The 17858-nt window shown below is 42.0% G+C and overlaps 1 protein-coding gene across 3 annotated transcripts in view; it reads left to right on the top strand.

The window, feature by feature from the left end:
- Positions 1–215: 215 nt before the first annotated feature.
- Positions 216–17858, top strand: part of recql (RecQ helicase-like) — a 46295-nt gene continuing 28652 nt past the window's right edge. The window contains exons 1-6 of one of the 3 annotated variants that reach the window (XM_048554299.1): positions 216–316; positions 7511–7606; positions 8949–9007; positions 10841–11035; positions 14408–14587; positions 15198–15304. In XM_048554299.1, coding sequence (XP_048410256.1) covers positions 8992–9007; positions 10841–11035; positions 14408–14587; positions 15198–15304 — 498 coding nt within the window. In that variant the 5' untranslated portion in view covers positions 216–316; positions 7511–7606; positions 8949–8991. Of the gene's footprint in view, positions 317–1449; positions 1628–7510; positions 7607–8948; positions 9008–10840; positions 11036–14407; positions 14588–15197; positions 15305–17858 lie in introns of those variants that run through there. The other 2 variants (XM_048554301.2, XM_048554300.1) reach the window with 2 other exon arrangements.

The following is a 17858-nucleotide window of genomic DNA, read 5'->3' as shown; positions in this document are numbered from 1 at the left end:
GGGATGACCGCCTCTGATTGGAGAAGAAGCGGCAGCGGTGTGCGGAATTGGTTGCTACTTGTCTTCGATTGGAGAATTGTCGACAGCCGTTGGAGTGACGGGGGGCGATTGCGCGTTTCTATTGGTTTTGCTCCAAGCCAACGACGGGTGAGCGGAACTCCGGCCTCTGATTTGGTGAAATTGGTGGGCCATTCCTTTGATCGACGGGGTGAAGCCCCGCCCCCGCCGCGGCTGAGTCAGTCGCAGGAGCCGGAGCTGCTGCAGCCATCATCGCTTTTACCGCTGGTTGGGAGCGGGATGTACCGAGACTAGGCCGGTGGGTAATGTAACTGCGATAACGTCCCGTTCCGCGCTGTTCCCACTGCTGTCGGTTGTGGCGGAGTTTTGTTTGTAAAGCATTCGGCTGCTTGAATTTTAAATAAAAACGGCTCGTGGCTTATGCTGAGCGTGACATCATGGAAAGGCGCTCTGAACGTGATTGGCTGCCTCTTGGCCAATGGCGAGACACCTGGATACTGATTGGCTGGGACCTTGGTGACAGGTTGATATTTGCATCCTCAAGTTATTCATAGAATCATGGAATCCCTACAGTGGCCAACCAGGCCCTTCGGTCCATCAAATGTCTACCGACCCTCAGAACATCCCACTCAGACCTATCCCCTTTAACCCACCTTATCTACACATCCCTGAACACTACGGGCAATATAGCAATGGACAATCCATCTACCCTGCGCATCTTTGGACTGTGGGAGGAAGCCAGAGCACCCGGAAGAAATCCACATGACGCGGGGAGAACGTGCAAATCTCAACGCAGACAGTCACCCGAGGGTGGGATCGGACCCAGGTCCCTGGTGCAGTCACGCAGCAGTGCTAACCACCAAACCACCATGCTACCCCTTTGATAGATCCCGATCAGTCATTTAGCCTCAGATCAGAATGAAGTTACAGCTGATCACGTTTAGATAGTGGAGCTTCTGAAGGGCAGCGCTGTGCGGTGATGGGCGCCGTCCGTTGACAATGGAACAAAATCAGAAATTGCTGGAAAAGCTCAGCAGGTCCAGCAGCATCTGTGAAGAGAAAATCTGAGTTAACTTTTTGGGTCTGGTGACTTGTCCTTGGAGTATCGTCTCAGAATCATTAATGATGGACTGGACTGTGCCAGTCACTGAGGGTAGCTTTCTGGAAATTTTGGCTGAGGGTGTTTGTTTCCTTGGGTAAATTTTAGCTTAGAGGAAAGTTTAGATAGATTTGGGACACTTCTTTTTTCTTCTGAAAGTGAAAGTTCCTAAAATCGTGGGGGAAGGGTGTGACCAACCATTCCCCTTTTTGATAAATCATCTCTTATTTTCATTCTTTCCCTTGTTTCCTTAAGGGATGTTATTTTCTAGGATTGCTTGTGAGATATTGATTCTGGCAATCTTTGAGATGAATTTGAGTAGTTCAAGCTGAACTGCAACTGAGTCAATTACCGTGGATCCTGGAAATCTGAAATAAAAATGGAAAGTGCAGAAGATCTCAGCAGGTCTGGTGGTGGAGAGAAAAATAGTTAATATTTCCAATCCAGTCTTCAGTCATAATGGACTCAACATTAACTCATTTTCTCTCTTCACAGATGCTGCCAGATCTGGTGAGTTTCTCCAGTTTCTGTTTCTATTGCAAAGTTAGGCCACTTTTGGTCTCCCTAATAAAGGAAAGATGTTGTGAAACTTGAAAGGGTTTGAGTGTTTGAGCTATACGGAGAGGCTGAAAAGGCTGGGGTAATTTCTTCTAGACTATCGGAGGCTGAGGCACGACCTTCATAGAAGTTTAGAAAACCACGAAGGGCGTGGATAGGATGAATAATCAAAGCCTTTTACCTAGGGCAGGGGAGCCTAAAAATAGAGAACATAGCTTTAAGTTGAGAGGGGAAAGATGTAAAAGGGCTCAAAGGGGCAACTTTTTCAAGCAGAGGGTGGTGTGTGTACAGAATGAGGTGCCAGAGGAAGTAATGGAGACTGGTACGTTTACATCATTTAAAAGGCATCTAGATAGTTACATGAATAGGAAGGGTTGAGAGGGAAATGGGCCAAATACTGACAAATGGGATGAGATTATTTTGGGATATTTGGTTGGCATGGATGAATTGGACCGAAGGACCTGTGCTGTACATCTCTATGACTGACTGTTGGCCAATGGAGAGGTGGTAATGTTCACACAACCTCCCCGCTTCGATTGTAGTTGTTATCAGACACTACTCCTGGTTCTATAGTCAAAGTGTCCCTTGTCTTTCATTTTGTAAGAGTTGGGAGCCATGATGGAAGAGTGAGCAGGAAGGCCCAGTTACCCAGCTATAGACTTAGAGCAAGGGGATAGCAACTTTTAAGGGGACTTGAGGGTTGAACTCAATGCTTAAAAAGGTGATTGAGGGAGAAATTGGTGACTTTTATTTATTCATGGGATGTCAGGATCACTGGGCTCTGAGAGATAGGCATTATGATCACTTGGATAGGCACAGATAGTCAGCATGGATTTGTGAGGGGTGGATCATGCCTCGCAAACCTTTTTGAATTCCTTGAAGAGGTGAGCAAACACGTGGATGAAGGTAGAGCAGTGGATGTGATCTACATGGATTTAAGTAAGGCGTTTGATAAGGTTCCCCATGGTTGGCTCATGCAGAAAGTAAGGAGGCCTGGGCTGGGGGAAATGTGGCAGATTGGATTCAGAATTAGCTGACCCTTAGAAGACAAAGGGTGGTAGTGGACGGAAAATATTCAATGTGGTGCTCAGTTATGAGTGGTGTACTGCAAGGATCTGTTTTGGGTCCTCTTTCATTTGTGATTCTTGTAAATGATTTGGATGTAGGAGTGGACGGGTGGATTAATAAGTTCGTGGACGATACAAATGTGGGTCAAGTTGTGGACAGTGCAGAGGGCTGTTCTTTGTTACAAAGGGACCTTGATGGGAAGCAGAGCTGGGCTGAGAACTGGTAGATGGAGTTTAACCCTGGAAAGTGTGACGTGATTCATTTTGGAAGGAAAAACTTGAAAGCAGAATACAGGGTTAACGGAAAGATTCTCGGCAGTGTGGAGGACCAGAGGAATCTTGGGGTTCATGTCCAAAATTCTCTGAAGGCTGCCACCCAGGTGGATAGAGTTGTTAAGGCATACGGTGTGTTAGCTTTCATTCATAGAGGGATTGAGTTCAAGAGCCGTGAAGTTATGCTCCAGCTGTACAAAACCCTGGTTCGGCCACAATTGGAGTCTTGTGTCCAGTTCTGGTTGCCTCATGACAGGAAAGATGTGGAAGTGTTGGAAAGGTGCAGAGGAGATTTACCAGCATGTTGCCTGGAACAGAGGGAAGGTCTTACGAGGAAAGGTTGAGAGAGCTAGGCCTTTTCTCTTTCGAACAACGAAGGATGAGATGTGACTTTATAGAGGTGTACAGAATGATCAGAGGTATAGATGGAGTGGACAGCCAGAGACTTTTTCCTGGGGTGGAGGTAGCTATTATGAGGGTACATAGTTTTAAAGTGAGTAGAAGTAAATATACAGGAGATGTCCAGGGTAGGTTCTTTGCTCAGAAGTGAAAGGGGTGTGGAATGCATTGCCAGAGAGGGTAGTGGAGTCGGCCTCATTAGAGGCATTTAAGCGTCTATTAGGTAGGCATGTGGATGATAATATAAGGTGGGGGCCAGACCTTAGGTTTAAGGTACACGTTTGGCACCGCATCATGGGCCCTTTGGCTGTACTGTGCTAGACTGTTTTGTGTTCTATGTTCTATCACTGGCTAGGTCATAACTTATTGGCCATCTCTAATTGGACTTCAGAAGGTGGTTGTGAGCTGCGTGTGTTGTAGGGACACCTACAGTGCTCTTAGAAAAGATATTCCAGCATTTTTACTGGGTGACATGGAGGAACTGCAATTTTGTTTCCAAGTCAGGGTGGTGTATGGCTTTTGATTTGATTCGACTTGATTTGTTGTTGTCACGTGTATGGATATACAGTGAAAAGTATTGTTTTGCATGCTAACTGGACCGATCATACCTTATATAAGTACATCAGGGTAATAGAACAGAATGTAGAATATATTGTCACAGCTACAGAGAAGGTGTATAGAAAGATCAACTCTAACACGAGAGGTCCATTCATAAGTTGATAACAATGGGGAAGAGGCTGTTCTTAAATCTGTTGGTAAATGGTTTCAAACTTCTGTATCTTTTCTGCCTGATGGAAATGGGTGGAAGTGAGTATAACTGTTGGCGGGGGCGGGGGGAGCGGAGAGGATCTTTGATATTGGTTGCTTTCCTAAGGTAGTGGGAAGTGTAGACAGAGTCAGTGCAAGGAAGGCTGGTTTTTGTGATAGACTGGGCTAAGTTCACAACTCTCTGTAATTTCTCGTGGAAATAGGATGCTTTCTATGGTTCATCTGTAAAAATTGGCAGGAGTCATTGTAGACATGTGGAATTTCCTTAGCTTCTGAGGAAGTAGATGCATTGGTGTGCTTTCTTGACTGCAGTGTTGACACGAATGTTCCTGGATAGATTGTTGGTGATATTTACTCCTAGGAATTGGAAGCTCTCGTCTAGGAGAGGATTAGGCAGAATGGGAGGATATTTAATTGGGGAAGAGGAAACTATGATGCGATTAGACACGAGTTAGGAAGCATGGACTGGGAGCAGTTGTTCCATGGTAAGGGAACTATAGACATGTGGAGATGGTTTAAGGAACAGTTGTTGGGAGTGATGAGTAAATATGTCCCTCTGAGACAGGCAAGAAGGGGTAAGATAAAGGAACCTTGGATGACGAGAGCGGTGGAGCTTCTAGTGAAAAGGAAGAAGGTAGCTTACATAAGGTGGAGGAAGCTAGGGTCAAGTTCAGCTAGAGAGGATTACATGCAGGCAAGGAAGGAGCTCAAAAATGGTCTGAGGAGAGCCAGGAGGGGGCACGAGAAAGGCTTGGCAGAAGGAATCCGGGAAAACACAAAGGCATTTTACACTTACGTGAGGAATAAGAGAATGGTCAAAGAAAGAGTAGGGCCGATCAGGGATAGCATAGGGAACTTGTGTGTGGAGCCTGAGGAGGTAGGGGAAGCCCTAAATGAGTTTTTTGCTTCTGTCTTTACGAAAGAATCGAACTGTGTAGTGAATGAAACCTTTGAAGAGCAGGTGTGCATGCTGGAATGGATAGAGATAGAGGAAGCTGATGTACTGAAAATTTTGTCAAACGTTAAGATTGACAAGTCGCCAGGCCCGGATCAGATTTGTCCTCGGCTGCTTTGGGAAGCGAGAAATGCAATTGCTTCGCCACTTGCGAAGATCTTTGCATCCTCGCTCTCCACTGGAGTCGTACCTGAGGACTGGAGAGAGGCAAATGTAATTCCTCTCTTCAAGAAAGGAAATAGGGAAATCCCCGGCAATTATAGACCGGTAAGTCTCACGTCTGTCGTCTGCAAGGTGTTAGAAAGGATTCTGAGGGATAAGATTTATGACCATCTGGAAGAGCATGGCTTGATCAAATACAGTCAACACGGCTTTGTGAGGGGTAGGTCATGCCTTACAAACCTTATCGAGTTTTTTGAGGATGTGACTAGTAAGGTTGATGAGGGTCGAGCTGTGGATGTGGTGTATATGGACTTCAGTAAGGCATTTGATAAGGTTCCCCATGGAAGGCTCATTCAGAAGGTCAGGAGGAATGGGATACAGGGGAACTTAGCTGCTTGGATACAGAATTGGCTGGCCAACAGAAGACAGCGTGTGGTAGTAGAAGGAAAATATTCTGCCTGGAAGTCAGTGGTGAGTGGGGTTCCACAGGGCTCTGTCCTTGGGCCTCTACTGTTTGTAATTTTTATTAATGACTTGGACGAGGGAATTGAAGGATGGGTCAGCAAGTTTGCAGACGACACAAAGGTCGGAGGTGTCGTTGACAGTGTAGAGGGCTGTTGTAGGCTGCAGTGGGACATTGACAGGATGCAGAGATGGGCTGAGAGGTGGCAGATGGAGTTCAACCTGGATAAATGCGAGGTGATGCATTTTGGAAGGTCGAATTTGAAAGCTGAGTACAGGATTAAGGATAGGATTCTTGGCAGCGTGGAGGAACAGAGGGATCTTGGTGTGCAGATACATAGATCCCTTAAAATGGCCACCCAAGTGGACAGGGTTGTTAAGAAAGCATATGGTGTTTTGGCTTTCATTAACAGGGGGATTGAGTTTAAGAGTCGTGAGATCTTGTTGCAGCTCTATAAAACTTTGGTTAGACCGCACTTGGAATACTGCGTCCAGTTCTGGGCGCCCTATTATAGGAAAGATGTGGATGCTTTGGAGAGGGTTCAGAGGAGGTTTACCAGGATGCTGCCTGGACTGGAGGGCTTATCTTATGAAGAGAGGTTGACTGAGCTCGGTCTCTTTTCATTGGAGAAAAGGAGGAGGAGAGGGGACCTAATTGAGGTATACAAGATAATGAGAGGCATAGATAGAGTCGATAGCCAGAGACTATTTCCCAGGGCAGAAATGGCTAGCACGAGGGGTCATAGTTTTAAGCTGGTTGGTGGAAAGTATAGAGGGGATGTCAGAGGCAGGTTCTTTACGCAGAGAGTTGTGAGAGCATGGAATGCGTTGCCAGCAGCAGTTGTGGAAGCAAGGTCATTGGGGTCATTTAAGAGACTGCTGGACATGCATATGGTCACAGAAATTTGAGGGTGCATCCATGAGGATCAATGGTCGGCACAACATTGTGGGCTGAAGGGCCTGTTCTGTGCTGTACTGTTCTATGTTCTATGTCTATCTCCATCTCAGCACCACTGATGCAGACAGAGGCATGTCCTCCACTCTACATCCTGAAGTCGATGACTAGGCTCCTCCATTTTGCTGACATTGAGGGAGAGATTGTTGGCTTGGAGGGGAACTTGCAGCTGGTGATCTTCCCATGTATCTACAGCCTTTATCCTTCTAAGTGGTAGAGGTCACAAGTTTGGAAGGTGCGATCTATGGAGCCTTGATGAGTTACTGCAGTATATCTTGTAAATAGGTACACACTGCTACTACTGAGAAAAGAGCAAATGTTGAAGTTTCTGAATGGGGTGAATTGGCATTTACCTGGATGATGTCAAATTCCTTAAGTGTTGTTGGAACTGTACTTGTCTGGACAAGTGGAAAGTATTCAGTCATACTCCTGACTTAGGCCTGGTAGATGGTGGACAGGCATTGGGAAGATAGGAGATGAATTACATGCCACAGAATTCCTAGCCTATGACCTGCTCCTGCAACCACTGTATTTATGTAGCTAGCTAAGTTGAGTTTCTGATCACTGGTGACCCCACCAGTATGTTGATGATAACTTGGTGTCCACTTGAAGCACTGTAACCTATAAGGCAACAGACCAAAAATTGGAAAGTAAGATGAGCCTGTAAAAATGCAGTAAATCCCTATACTTCTTGTACTGATGCATCTTATGAAGTTGTTAGGAGAATTACAAGCATTTATTATTTGTGAGAAATCATATTGGACTCCACATTAACTTTGTTTCTCCCTGAACAGATGCTGCTAGACCTGCTGGTTTTCTCCAGCAATTTCTGTCTTATTTGTGTGCTGCTGGACTTTTACTGGCTCAAGTATTCCAATTGTGAAACCAAGGTACTATCTTCTTTTAAATTAAGAGAGGAATATATTTAGGGCAGAGGTGGATAGATTTGTGTCAAGCATGAGGGTGAAATGTTATCGGAATAGGCCGGACCATGAATTTAAGGGTACAGTCAAATCCAATATGACGTAGTTGAATGACAGAGGATACTCAACCAGCTGAACAGCCTATTTCTGCTGCTTGTATGTATGTGTTGGTGGAACAGGTGACTATGAATCACTGATTTCTAAAACTTTCCACCACTCAGATTCTCCTCGCATCTTGTCTGAATTTGTTATGAATCACTCGATTGCTATGCTTAGTTTTAAAAACAACTCCTCATTGCACCATGTGATTATAGGAAGCTAAATAGTCCTTAGCCTTTCTTCTGCTAACACTTCCTGAGCAGAAATAATTTATTGAGTACCTTGAGCTGTGAACACAGTCTATCTAAATTTAGCTTAAAGCTGGACCAATGTAAAAATTAATGAACTGAAAATTCCTGAAGAAGTCTCCTGTTGTCTGGATTCTCTGGGAAGTTGACTCATTCTGCAGCAAAGCTGTTAACTGTTATAAGCACTAGCCTTTTATGGCTGAATAATAAATGAACAATGGCTAAAATTCATTTGAGGATAATGACAACAATTCAAAAATGTTTGTAATTGCAGAATTAATTCTTGTGTCCTATTTGTTAAGTACAGAACCCTAAAAGTCACCAAATTGAAATATATTTCAAACCCCAAGTTGTGTTTTTGTCTCTGGTTTTGATCAGTTATTTCTGCTAGTTAACCCCTTCCTCTCCACCTCCTTCCCCACACCATTGTAGATGTGCCAGGACAGATTGTGTCATTGTATGAAGTGTAAATTCAAGTTGCTACTAATTTGCCTCAATCTCTGCCTGCAATTACTAACAGATAAGGGCAATTGAGGTTTTTTGCAGCAACCAGGAATGCTGAACTGTCCGGTGCAAGACTCGAAAATCAGGCGGGCAAAGGAAGTGGCAGTGTAAATAAAATGGAGTTATGTGCTTACAACTCTCAGGCTGCAGTTAGTAACCTTTGTTCGTCTGCTCAACAACATGCTGCCTGTATATGTTCTGAAGAAGGGTCACCAGACCCGAAACGTTAACTTTCTTTCTTCACAGATGCTGGCAGACCGGCCGAGGTTTTCCAGCAACTTCTGTTTTTGTTCAGTCACAGTGCATTTAAGACCAGTTTAGTAGGTAATGTTTGAGATGAAAACCTTACAGAAACTTAAGGTGAAGTCTCTAATATGGATCCATGGAAACTCTGAGTTTCTTACAATTGCTGTGTATTTATGCCCTAGGAATTCACTTGGTTGCATATTTTCTTATAGGTTTTTAAGGTGTACCAGTAATTCAGGAGTCACTTTTGCAAGAATGGAGGCAGTTTCAGGTGAGTGCTGTCTTGTGAGAGTTTCACTAAAATTTTGGGATTGGACTAAACCTGGTGAAGTTTTTGCCGTTCAAGGTGTTGATGCTTGGTGTTCATGTCCTATATTCTAGGGCTGAATTCAGCTGCTTCAGTACTGAAATTTTTTCTGAAGAGCACCAGCACAATGTTTCTACCCAGGTTGGTTTGACGATAGAACATGCCAGCATAGGTTTACGTTTAATGGAGAGGAGTTGACATGCAGACAGTTGAGACTGATCAACCTAAAGGGCTTATTCATAGAACCTGTGCTCATAGTGCTGTTATTTTGCAAAGCAGTGGTGCAGAGTTGGAAGTAAGGCCGTACTCTATTCTCTAATCCCATCAGTTGAGCCTCAATATTGGGACTGTAAGGTTGCTGAACTTTCCAATTTAGACGCAGTACAGGGAAGGGAGTGTAATCTGTCAGAACAAGGTGTATTCAAAGATATTATAGGTTTGAAGGCATAGGATTATCGTCCACTGGATACCTAGCCTCTGACAGGAAATTGCTAGGTTTCAGTCGTGCCATGAGTCACTGTGTGGCTGCCATTAATCACAATACCTGGAGCCATAAGATGAGGCTTTATGACTTTGAATCTTTGATAGAGATTGTGCCATCAGAAGGTGGAGGACTTTTTGAGTTTTTCAAGCAGTAGAAGCAGAGGAGAGGATGTTCTAGATCCCAGTCTGTAAGAGTCCAGTTTTAAAACTTTCTTCTGCTTCAGGCAGACTCCACCTTAAAACAAAAAGTCAAAATTGTGAGTGAACCGACCTCATTTGAAGTGATGTAACTCAATTGACTTTGAAATACTGGAGCGGCTGTAAGGATGTCCAAGTGTATTTGCGCACACAGTGGGTAATATCATTACGGAAGGATTGTGTTTTGGCAAAATAATTTTTGTGGATATATTAATCTTATGGATTATCTGGATCACTATTTATTTTGGAATTGGATAATGATACACAGCTATTTGACAGTGAATTAATTTATTTTAAAGGAAGGGGATGAGAGGAGTCTATTTACAGATTATACATACAGGTTGGCAGCTCAAATCCTAGCAGATGACCTTCAAACCCATCCTTAACTCTAAGTGCACTTGAAACCTGTTGCAGCTGTCCAGATTAAGTCATTGCTGAATTTGGTGCATTAGGCATATTACTCTGCATGGTTTTACCTCTGGCCCGTCCCCTTCCAGTACCCTAAGCTGACTAAAAGGAGCAAAATAGAGAGTGGAGCTACAGGTCTGGCTGACAGCATTGCAGCGTTGGCTCCAGAATCAACTTGTTCCTGGCTTACTTGTTTTGAAGGGAAAGAAGGAAACCACTTTGCTTTTGATCTTGATATGATTATTCTCCAATATTTGGGAGGTAACCTCCCATGATCAGCTACTTAGGTGCCCTTTTGTATTGTTATCCACCTTCTGGGACGGATAGGAACACTGCAGATCAGCTCTTGTAATTCTAGGCTGTATGGAGACGCCTCAAGGAAACTACAACACTACTGCTCCATACTGGTCTGTGTCCCTAAGATTACTCCTTAAAGCAAAGACCTGGAAGATTTGCAGGCTTGTTACTTAGGTGTTTAGCTCGACCTCAGATTGACCTGAGGCTGTTTTCTGTGTCATTTTAAAGTTGTGTATGTCACTGTAAAATTATATCTCCAAATTTTAAAACTGCATCAATAATATCCACTTAAATCTTATTTAATTATATCTCTTTTCAAATTTATGTAAATAGTTGTGATACTTGCATTTGGTTTCAATGATTTTGGCCAAATAACATCAGCGTTTTGATTAAAAATTGCATTTTGCATAGATCTGGAGGAGCAGTTGGCATCAGTTTCCAGTGAGATTCAAGCCTTGGAGATGCAGATTCAAGAACTTATGGAGAGACAGCAGATGCTGGTCGCAAAGGAGCAGGCACTAAAAACGAAGATAGAGTCTTCGGCGAATAGCGGGGCTGGATCAAGCACAGCGCTTGCTGTATCTGCGGAGGACTGGAACAAGAAAGGTCAGTGAAATCAAATCAGATCCACTTCTGATTAAAGGATTTTAAGTAAAGAGGAAAACACTCTATACGGCACGTTTCAAGCTCTGAGGACGTCTCGAGCCATTTCACAGCCAATAAATTCTATTTTAATGCAGTTGCTGTTGTAATGCATCAAATGCTGCAATCCATCTGCACAAAGCAAACTCCCCCAAACAGCAATGAGACAAGGGGCATAGCACGCTGGGTATTGCATGCAGTTCTGATTAGCATATTGTAAAAGTGAGTATGGAGACGTTAGAGGAGTTTCTGAAGATGCTAGAAATGCATGGGTATAACTATCAGAAAAGAATTGACAGGCTAGGTCTCTCTCCTCTTTAAACATTAGAGGGATGACGTAATATAGATTTTTAAAGATATACAAGGTCTTGATAGAGCAGGTGCAGAGAGAATGTTTTCTCTTGTGGGAAGCAGCATAAATGGAGCCTGACTCAATATAAAGAGGTGACCAAAAAATCCAATAGGGAATTTGGAAGAAACTGCTTAACTCAAAGAGCTTGGAGCTCACTACCACAGGGAATGGTGAAAGTGAATAGTATAGATGTTTTTGAGGGGAATCTAGACAAGCACATGAGGTAGATAGGAATGGAGGTTGACAACAACAGGTTAATATGGGAGAAGGCTACAATGGAGCATAAGTATTGGAATGGCCTGATTGGGCTTGATGATTTCTTTCTGTACCATACATCCTATGCAAGCCTATGTAATTATTGAGCAACTTGTTAAATGTAATTGTTTGAAATCTAAATATTGACTATAACATCTTTGAATAATGACACATGATCTTTTTTGCTCATCTGACTGAGCAGATTGTGAGTGTTGAATGTCTCATCAAAAAGACAGCATCTGGAAGTACTGAAGTAGTGTGCCAGATTGTATTATATAATTGACCCTTAGACATGGCACATGAACCCACAATCTTCTGAGGAGGGAGTGGCATTGATTCTACAGACACTCAGGTTGTTTTGAGATCACCTCAGTTGCAAGTGTTAGCCCATTTTAAGCAATCTCTGTAAAGTTGGTTCCAGAACTGAGTGCTGAATGTGTTTCATTGTAAAGAAAAGTTTGAATATTTAGGCTTAGGAATAGTTAAGATGTGGTGATCTGAGGAATGAATTCAAGACTAGGAAATGTTTGATTTCTCGAAAGATTGTTACAGATTTACCAATTGTTAGAAACAAATGGGATGTAGTTTCAGGAAGGCACTAGGAATAATGAGGAGGGGAGCCAGAAACTTAGAGATATGGCACACAAACCCCAAGAATTTGGAGAGCAGGAAATTACCAGCTGGTCCATCAAGCCTAACCCCAACATCTTGATGGAGAGTCATATAATTGTACAATGTAACATGGAAACAGATGCTTCAGTCCAACTCGCCCATTCCGACCAGATATCCTAAGTTAATCTAGTCCGATTTGTCAGCATTTGGCCTCTTTCACACTGCAAGGATTCTATGATCTCGAAAATCATGACTAGACACTTCCTGTCTTTTAATCCATGAGCTACACTATAATTTCCCTGGACTGCCTCTCCCAAATTTGCCTGTCACTGTAGTAAAAGTAGCGGACATGAGCAGAAATTGCCTGCTGTAAACGAGCCACGGAGATGTCTTTTAAGCAGTTCAGCCCTTCTCCCACTTTCATCCCTCATCCACAAGGAAAGGAAAACCTTTTTAAAGAAAACTAATATCATACATGCTTAACTCTTGGTTCTGTTCTGGCCCTGCACCTGCGCTGCACCAAGTTTTGTTGGCAAGTCCAGTTCCTGGTGTCAGACGTGTCAGTGAATGTTGAGATCTGCATGAGGCTCTGAATTTCAGTGATCGGCTGCCACCTTTTACATTTCATTGAAGCCTGAACTGTGGCCTGAACCCGACATGCAAAAATGTGCAATACATCTACAGCCACTCTGAGTTGGATGCTGCCATGACTTTGTTGCCCTGTTTAGGTTTGCTGTGGGAGCGATAGAGATTTAAAGAAATACCTTGTGTTGCTACATTCTCCTTGTGGTAACTCGAATCTTTTCAAACTGTAAAGTTCTAATGTTTCTTGATGAAACTGGGTTTCATTTTGAGCACGTTATTTGTGTTGAGGCAACTTTTTCACCTCTGCTGTGCACTGACCGTGTCAGCTGAGAGCTCTATAATAATTAGGACAATGATGTTGCATTTGTGTGAAAGCCAAAAGTAAGCATGGTGAATTACAGTTTTATGCTGAACATTGCACAGCAGGAACATGTCTCAGAAATGCCAGCGTTGTGGTGACAGATTGGTTGCTTCCACTTCCATCTTTTCTTATTGTGTAAAGATTAGAGCTCCTGCAGTTAATAGCCATACATGTTGGGAGCTCCAATGAGATCAACCAAACGAGCGTGATGTAATTTTTTGTTCGGCTAAGATAATGGGTAGAAATTCCCATGAAGATATTCAGGTGAGAATAGTCCTAATGGATGTTCCCACTGTGAACCTACATATTGGAATGATAGTTTCAAAACAAAACTCACCTCATTCAACAAAATAGACATTCTACTACTTTGCTGCTAGAATGCTTTATACAAGTTAGAAATCACTTGATGTGTCAGAAATTGCTGAATAGATATGGCCAATTTCAGTTGTTGGTATGTTGATCAATATGAATGATGCAAATAGAATGATTTAATATATAATACGTAATCTTACCCTCTGATATATTGGATTACCTTTATTATCCTGCATTATTGTTGAAATTTATAATTATTTCACAAAATGTAGCAGCTGCTGTGTGTGCAGCAAGATCCCACAAAGAGCAAATGAGTCACCAGACGAGCTGTTTTTGGTAGCGATACTTGAGGGAAAAATATTGAGTGGAACATTGGAAGACCTCCCCACCCTTCTTTTGCATAGTTAAAAGGAATTTTTGTTTTAACCTTTTGGTGATTTCTTGGTTCTGTGACTCTTCTGAAAGATGGCACCTCCAACAGATACTACACTTCAGTGAAGCACCATTTTGGTCTAAGTGAAGATCTGTATGACGACTTGAAATCTCAAACATCTTAAGTTAAACTCGGAACACTATTAACTTGGACGAGTTTTTTTTACAATAAGTAACTGAAAAAAAATGTTCTACACACATTCAAAAACATTAATTATCTAAACAGATCACCATGCAAAGTATCAGGTTATTGGCTAGGTTGAAAGTTGTATGAAATTTAGAAACTTAAATATTGCTGTTATCTAATTCCTGAAAAGGGTGTTTGTTATTAAGAGATTAACATTGATGGATTACTTAGTGCTCAGTGGTTTGTTTTTGTTTGGCATATGTAGCTAACCAGTATGATTTATCTTTCACTCCTGACCAGATTTTTCATGGTCACAGAAGGTGGATGAAACTTTGAAGAGCGTATTTAAACTGCAAACTTTTCGACCATTGCAGCTTCAGGCCATCAATGTTACGATGTCAGGGAAGGATATCTTTCTGATAATGCCGACAGGTGGTGGGAAGAGCTTGTGCTATGAGCTGCCAGCTGTCTGTTCCAGTGGTATGTACTGCAAACTGCTGATTCCATTTTTTCCCCCAGTAATTCAATATTTTATGTAGCTCCAAATTCATTAATAATATTTTCAGTTATACTCTTTTCTCTATTCCTTGAGCTTTGTAGAAACATTTTGAGAGCTTTGTCATGTGAATTTTTTAAATCTGTTTTTTTCTTTTGCTTTATCCTGGTTCAAAATGATTGTGTTAAAATGATAATTGCTGCTGATTTTGGAGAAATCGGCTTGGGAATGGTGTAAGGAAAATACTCAGATTTATGTGCCCCCTTTCAAGTCCTCAGGATGTCCCAAATGTTTCACAGCCAAGCATGAAGAAGGTTAATCTAATTTCAAAAGTATAATGATAAATCACTGTGACAGTAGTGATTTTTGTCCTTTATGTATACAATTATGTAAGACATAACACCTCTTGCTCTGAAAAGCAATTTCTTTCTATGAATGCATCATTTATAAAATAGCGCTAAGGCCCTTATCTAACAAAGATATGTAACTAAATATTTAAGTTGATCAGAATTCATTGTAATGTGGACTTTTACAAAATGTTGAAGGTGGAAGAAAGCTGTTGCATTTGAATTAATTGCTCATTTTTTTGATTAGGATTCACTCTGGTAATCTGTCCCTTAATCTCGTTGATGGAAGATCAGCTAATGGTCCTAGAACAATTGGGTATTGCATCTGCAATGCTGAATTCCAATAGTACTAAGGTAAGAAAAAAATACTTACGTGGAATCTCTACCTTCAGATTTTAATTATTGTTAGAGACTCAGTAAAAGTTAAGTTTAAAAGATTTTATCTTTCTACTTAATTTATTTCAATTTTTCTTTTTTGTTGCACTTGATTTCACATTGAATTACAAATTTTCACAGTTAATTATTTGGACTTGGCACTTCTCATTGACAATTTGTCTGTCTGGTTGATTAAGGAGAGAAACATTTGCTTGCCCTGCTCACATAGTTCTGAGACTTTCCCTAGAGGACAGTGCAATGTTTGGAAAGCTGAGTGACAGCAACCCGCCATGCAAAAGCCCATAAACGTCTCTGGACATGTGTAAATATATCAACTGGTTGGCAAATTTCGTGCACCATTGATTGTCATGTTTCATTGGTGTTGAGGTGCAAGTTGTTGCCAGGACATTGGAATGGCCCACTACTTTTCTTCAAATACAGCCTTACAATCTTTTACATCCATTAATAATCGTATGTATTTTGAGGATTGGATTGCCTTTGTAAAATATGGCCAATAAAGTTAATGTGAATAGGATTGGAGGTATGCTGACTGGCTGTTCTACCAGTAGACATCAGTCCCAAACAATGTTATTACTTGTTATTTTGAATCTCGGAATTGCAAAAGGGTTATGGCACAGCAAGAGGCCATTCAGCCGATTGTGTTCTTACAGGCTCTTTAAATGAGCATCATTGGCAATAGGTAATCTCCAGCTTTCTCCCCATTCTATTGCACATTATTTCTATCCAAGTAATATTTTTAAACGTTAAATGTTTTTAGGAAATAATCCTGCGTGCAATCATTCAAACATTATTAACCACCAATCACTGAACAACGTGTTTCTGGGGTGCCATGTTTCTCTAGGCGACATAGTGCATATTCGACCATGACACATCAAAGACTGTATGTAAACCAGTACTTGCTGATACCTCAATTTGCTGATCAGGCATCAATGCGCTGATTGTGGATTGACAAATCGTAAGCTCTAAAACATCCCTCTCTGAACTTCCCTGCTGCAGGAAAATCAGCAAATACAAATGAGTTCAATAAAAACTAAGGTGCCTGGGCTTCAAAAGTCAGATTGTTGAGGATTTTGAAGATTGTCGATTGGATACCCAGCATGTTCTGAGCTGGCAGAGGAAGTGGTGGAGGCTGGGACAATTACAACATTTAAAGGCATCTGGATGTTATATGAATAGGTAGGGTTTAGAGTAATCTGGGCCAAGTGCTGGCAAATGAGTCTAGATTCATTTAGGATACTGGTCGGCACGGACGAGTTGGACTGGAGGGTTGGGTGTTTCGGTGCTGTACAGCTCTATAACTCTGTGACAACAGGGAAGAAGCTGTTCTTGAACTGTTTGTATGTGTATATAAGCTTTTGTATTTTCTGCCTGACGGAAGAGGTTGGAAGAGATTATAACTGGGGTGGGAGGGGTCTTTGATGATGTTGGCTTCCTTTCCATAGCAATGTCAAGTATTGATGAAGTCAATGGGTGGGAGTTGGCTTGCTTGATGGTATGGGCTGTGTTCACAACTTGCTCTAATTTCTTACAGTGGGCAGAGTAGTTGCCATGTCAAGCATTAATGCATCCTGATAGAATGCTTTCTGTGGTGCATCTGTAAAATTTATGCTGAATTTCCTTGGTCTCTACTTTCTCTGGAGGCTTTCTTGACAGTCACGTCAACATGGGTGGCCTGGGACGGATTGTTCATTCCACACATGAACCACTGTCTGTGTAAAAATGCTGCCCCGTATGACTTCTAAAAATCTTTCTCCTCTCACCTCAAAAATATGTACCATAGCCTTGAAGTCCCCCACCCTAGGGAAACAACACGTGCCATTCACCTTATCTATACCCTTCGTGACCTTATAAACCTTTTTAAACCCTTTCCAGCTTAATAATATCCTTCCTTTGACAGGGAGACCAGAACTGGACACCGTACTCCAGAAGATGCATTACTAACACCCTGTACATCCTCAATATAATGGCCTAACTCCTGTACTCAAAAGTTCTGAGCAGTGAAGGCAAATGTGCAAAATGCCTTCTTAACCACCTTGTCTACATGTGACACAAACTTCAAAGACTTCTGCACCAGAATTCCTAGCTCTCTCTATTCTACAAAGCTCCCCAAGGCCCTACCATTAATTGTACAAGCCCTGCCCTTGTTTGTTTTACCAAAATGCAATACCTCACATTTATCCAAATTACATTTAGATTTAGCTGAATGTTGGAACAAGTTCTATAGGCTGAATGGCCTGTTACTGTTGCAAAATTCAACATTCTGCAGGTTATCAAGCAAAGTTTAGAAAGAGAAAAATATGCCCAGCACCGGTGCATTTAGCTCATTGGCCAGCTCATGCATGTCAGATAGTTAATTGTTTTTCAGACTGGAGGCCAGTGACCAGCAGTGTTCCGCAGGGATTGGTGCTGGGTCCACTTTTGTCGTTTATATAAATTATTTAGATGAGAATTTAGGAGCCATGGTTAGTAAGTTTGTAGATGACACCAAAATTAGTCATATAGTTGATAGTGG

The sequence above is a fragment of the Stegostoma tigrinum genome, chromosome 25, assembly GCF_030684315.1.
Source record: "Stegostoma tigrinum isolate sSteTig4 chromosome 25, sSteTig4.hap1, whole genome shotgun sequence".
In the NCBI taxonomy this organism is placed as follows: domain Eukaryota; kingdom Metazoa; phylum Chordata; class Chondrichthyes; order Orectolobiformes; family Stegostomatidae; genus Stegostoma; species Stegostoma tigrinum.
The sequence above is the reverse complement of the archived record's forward strand: the minus strand, read 5'-3'. Positions and strand labels throughout refer to the sequence as shown.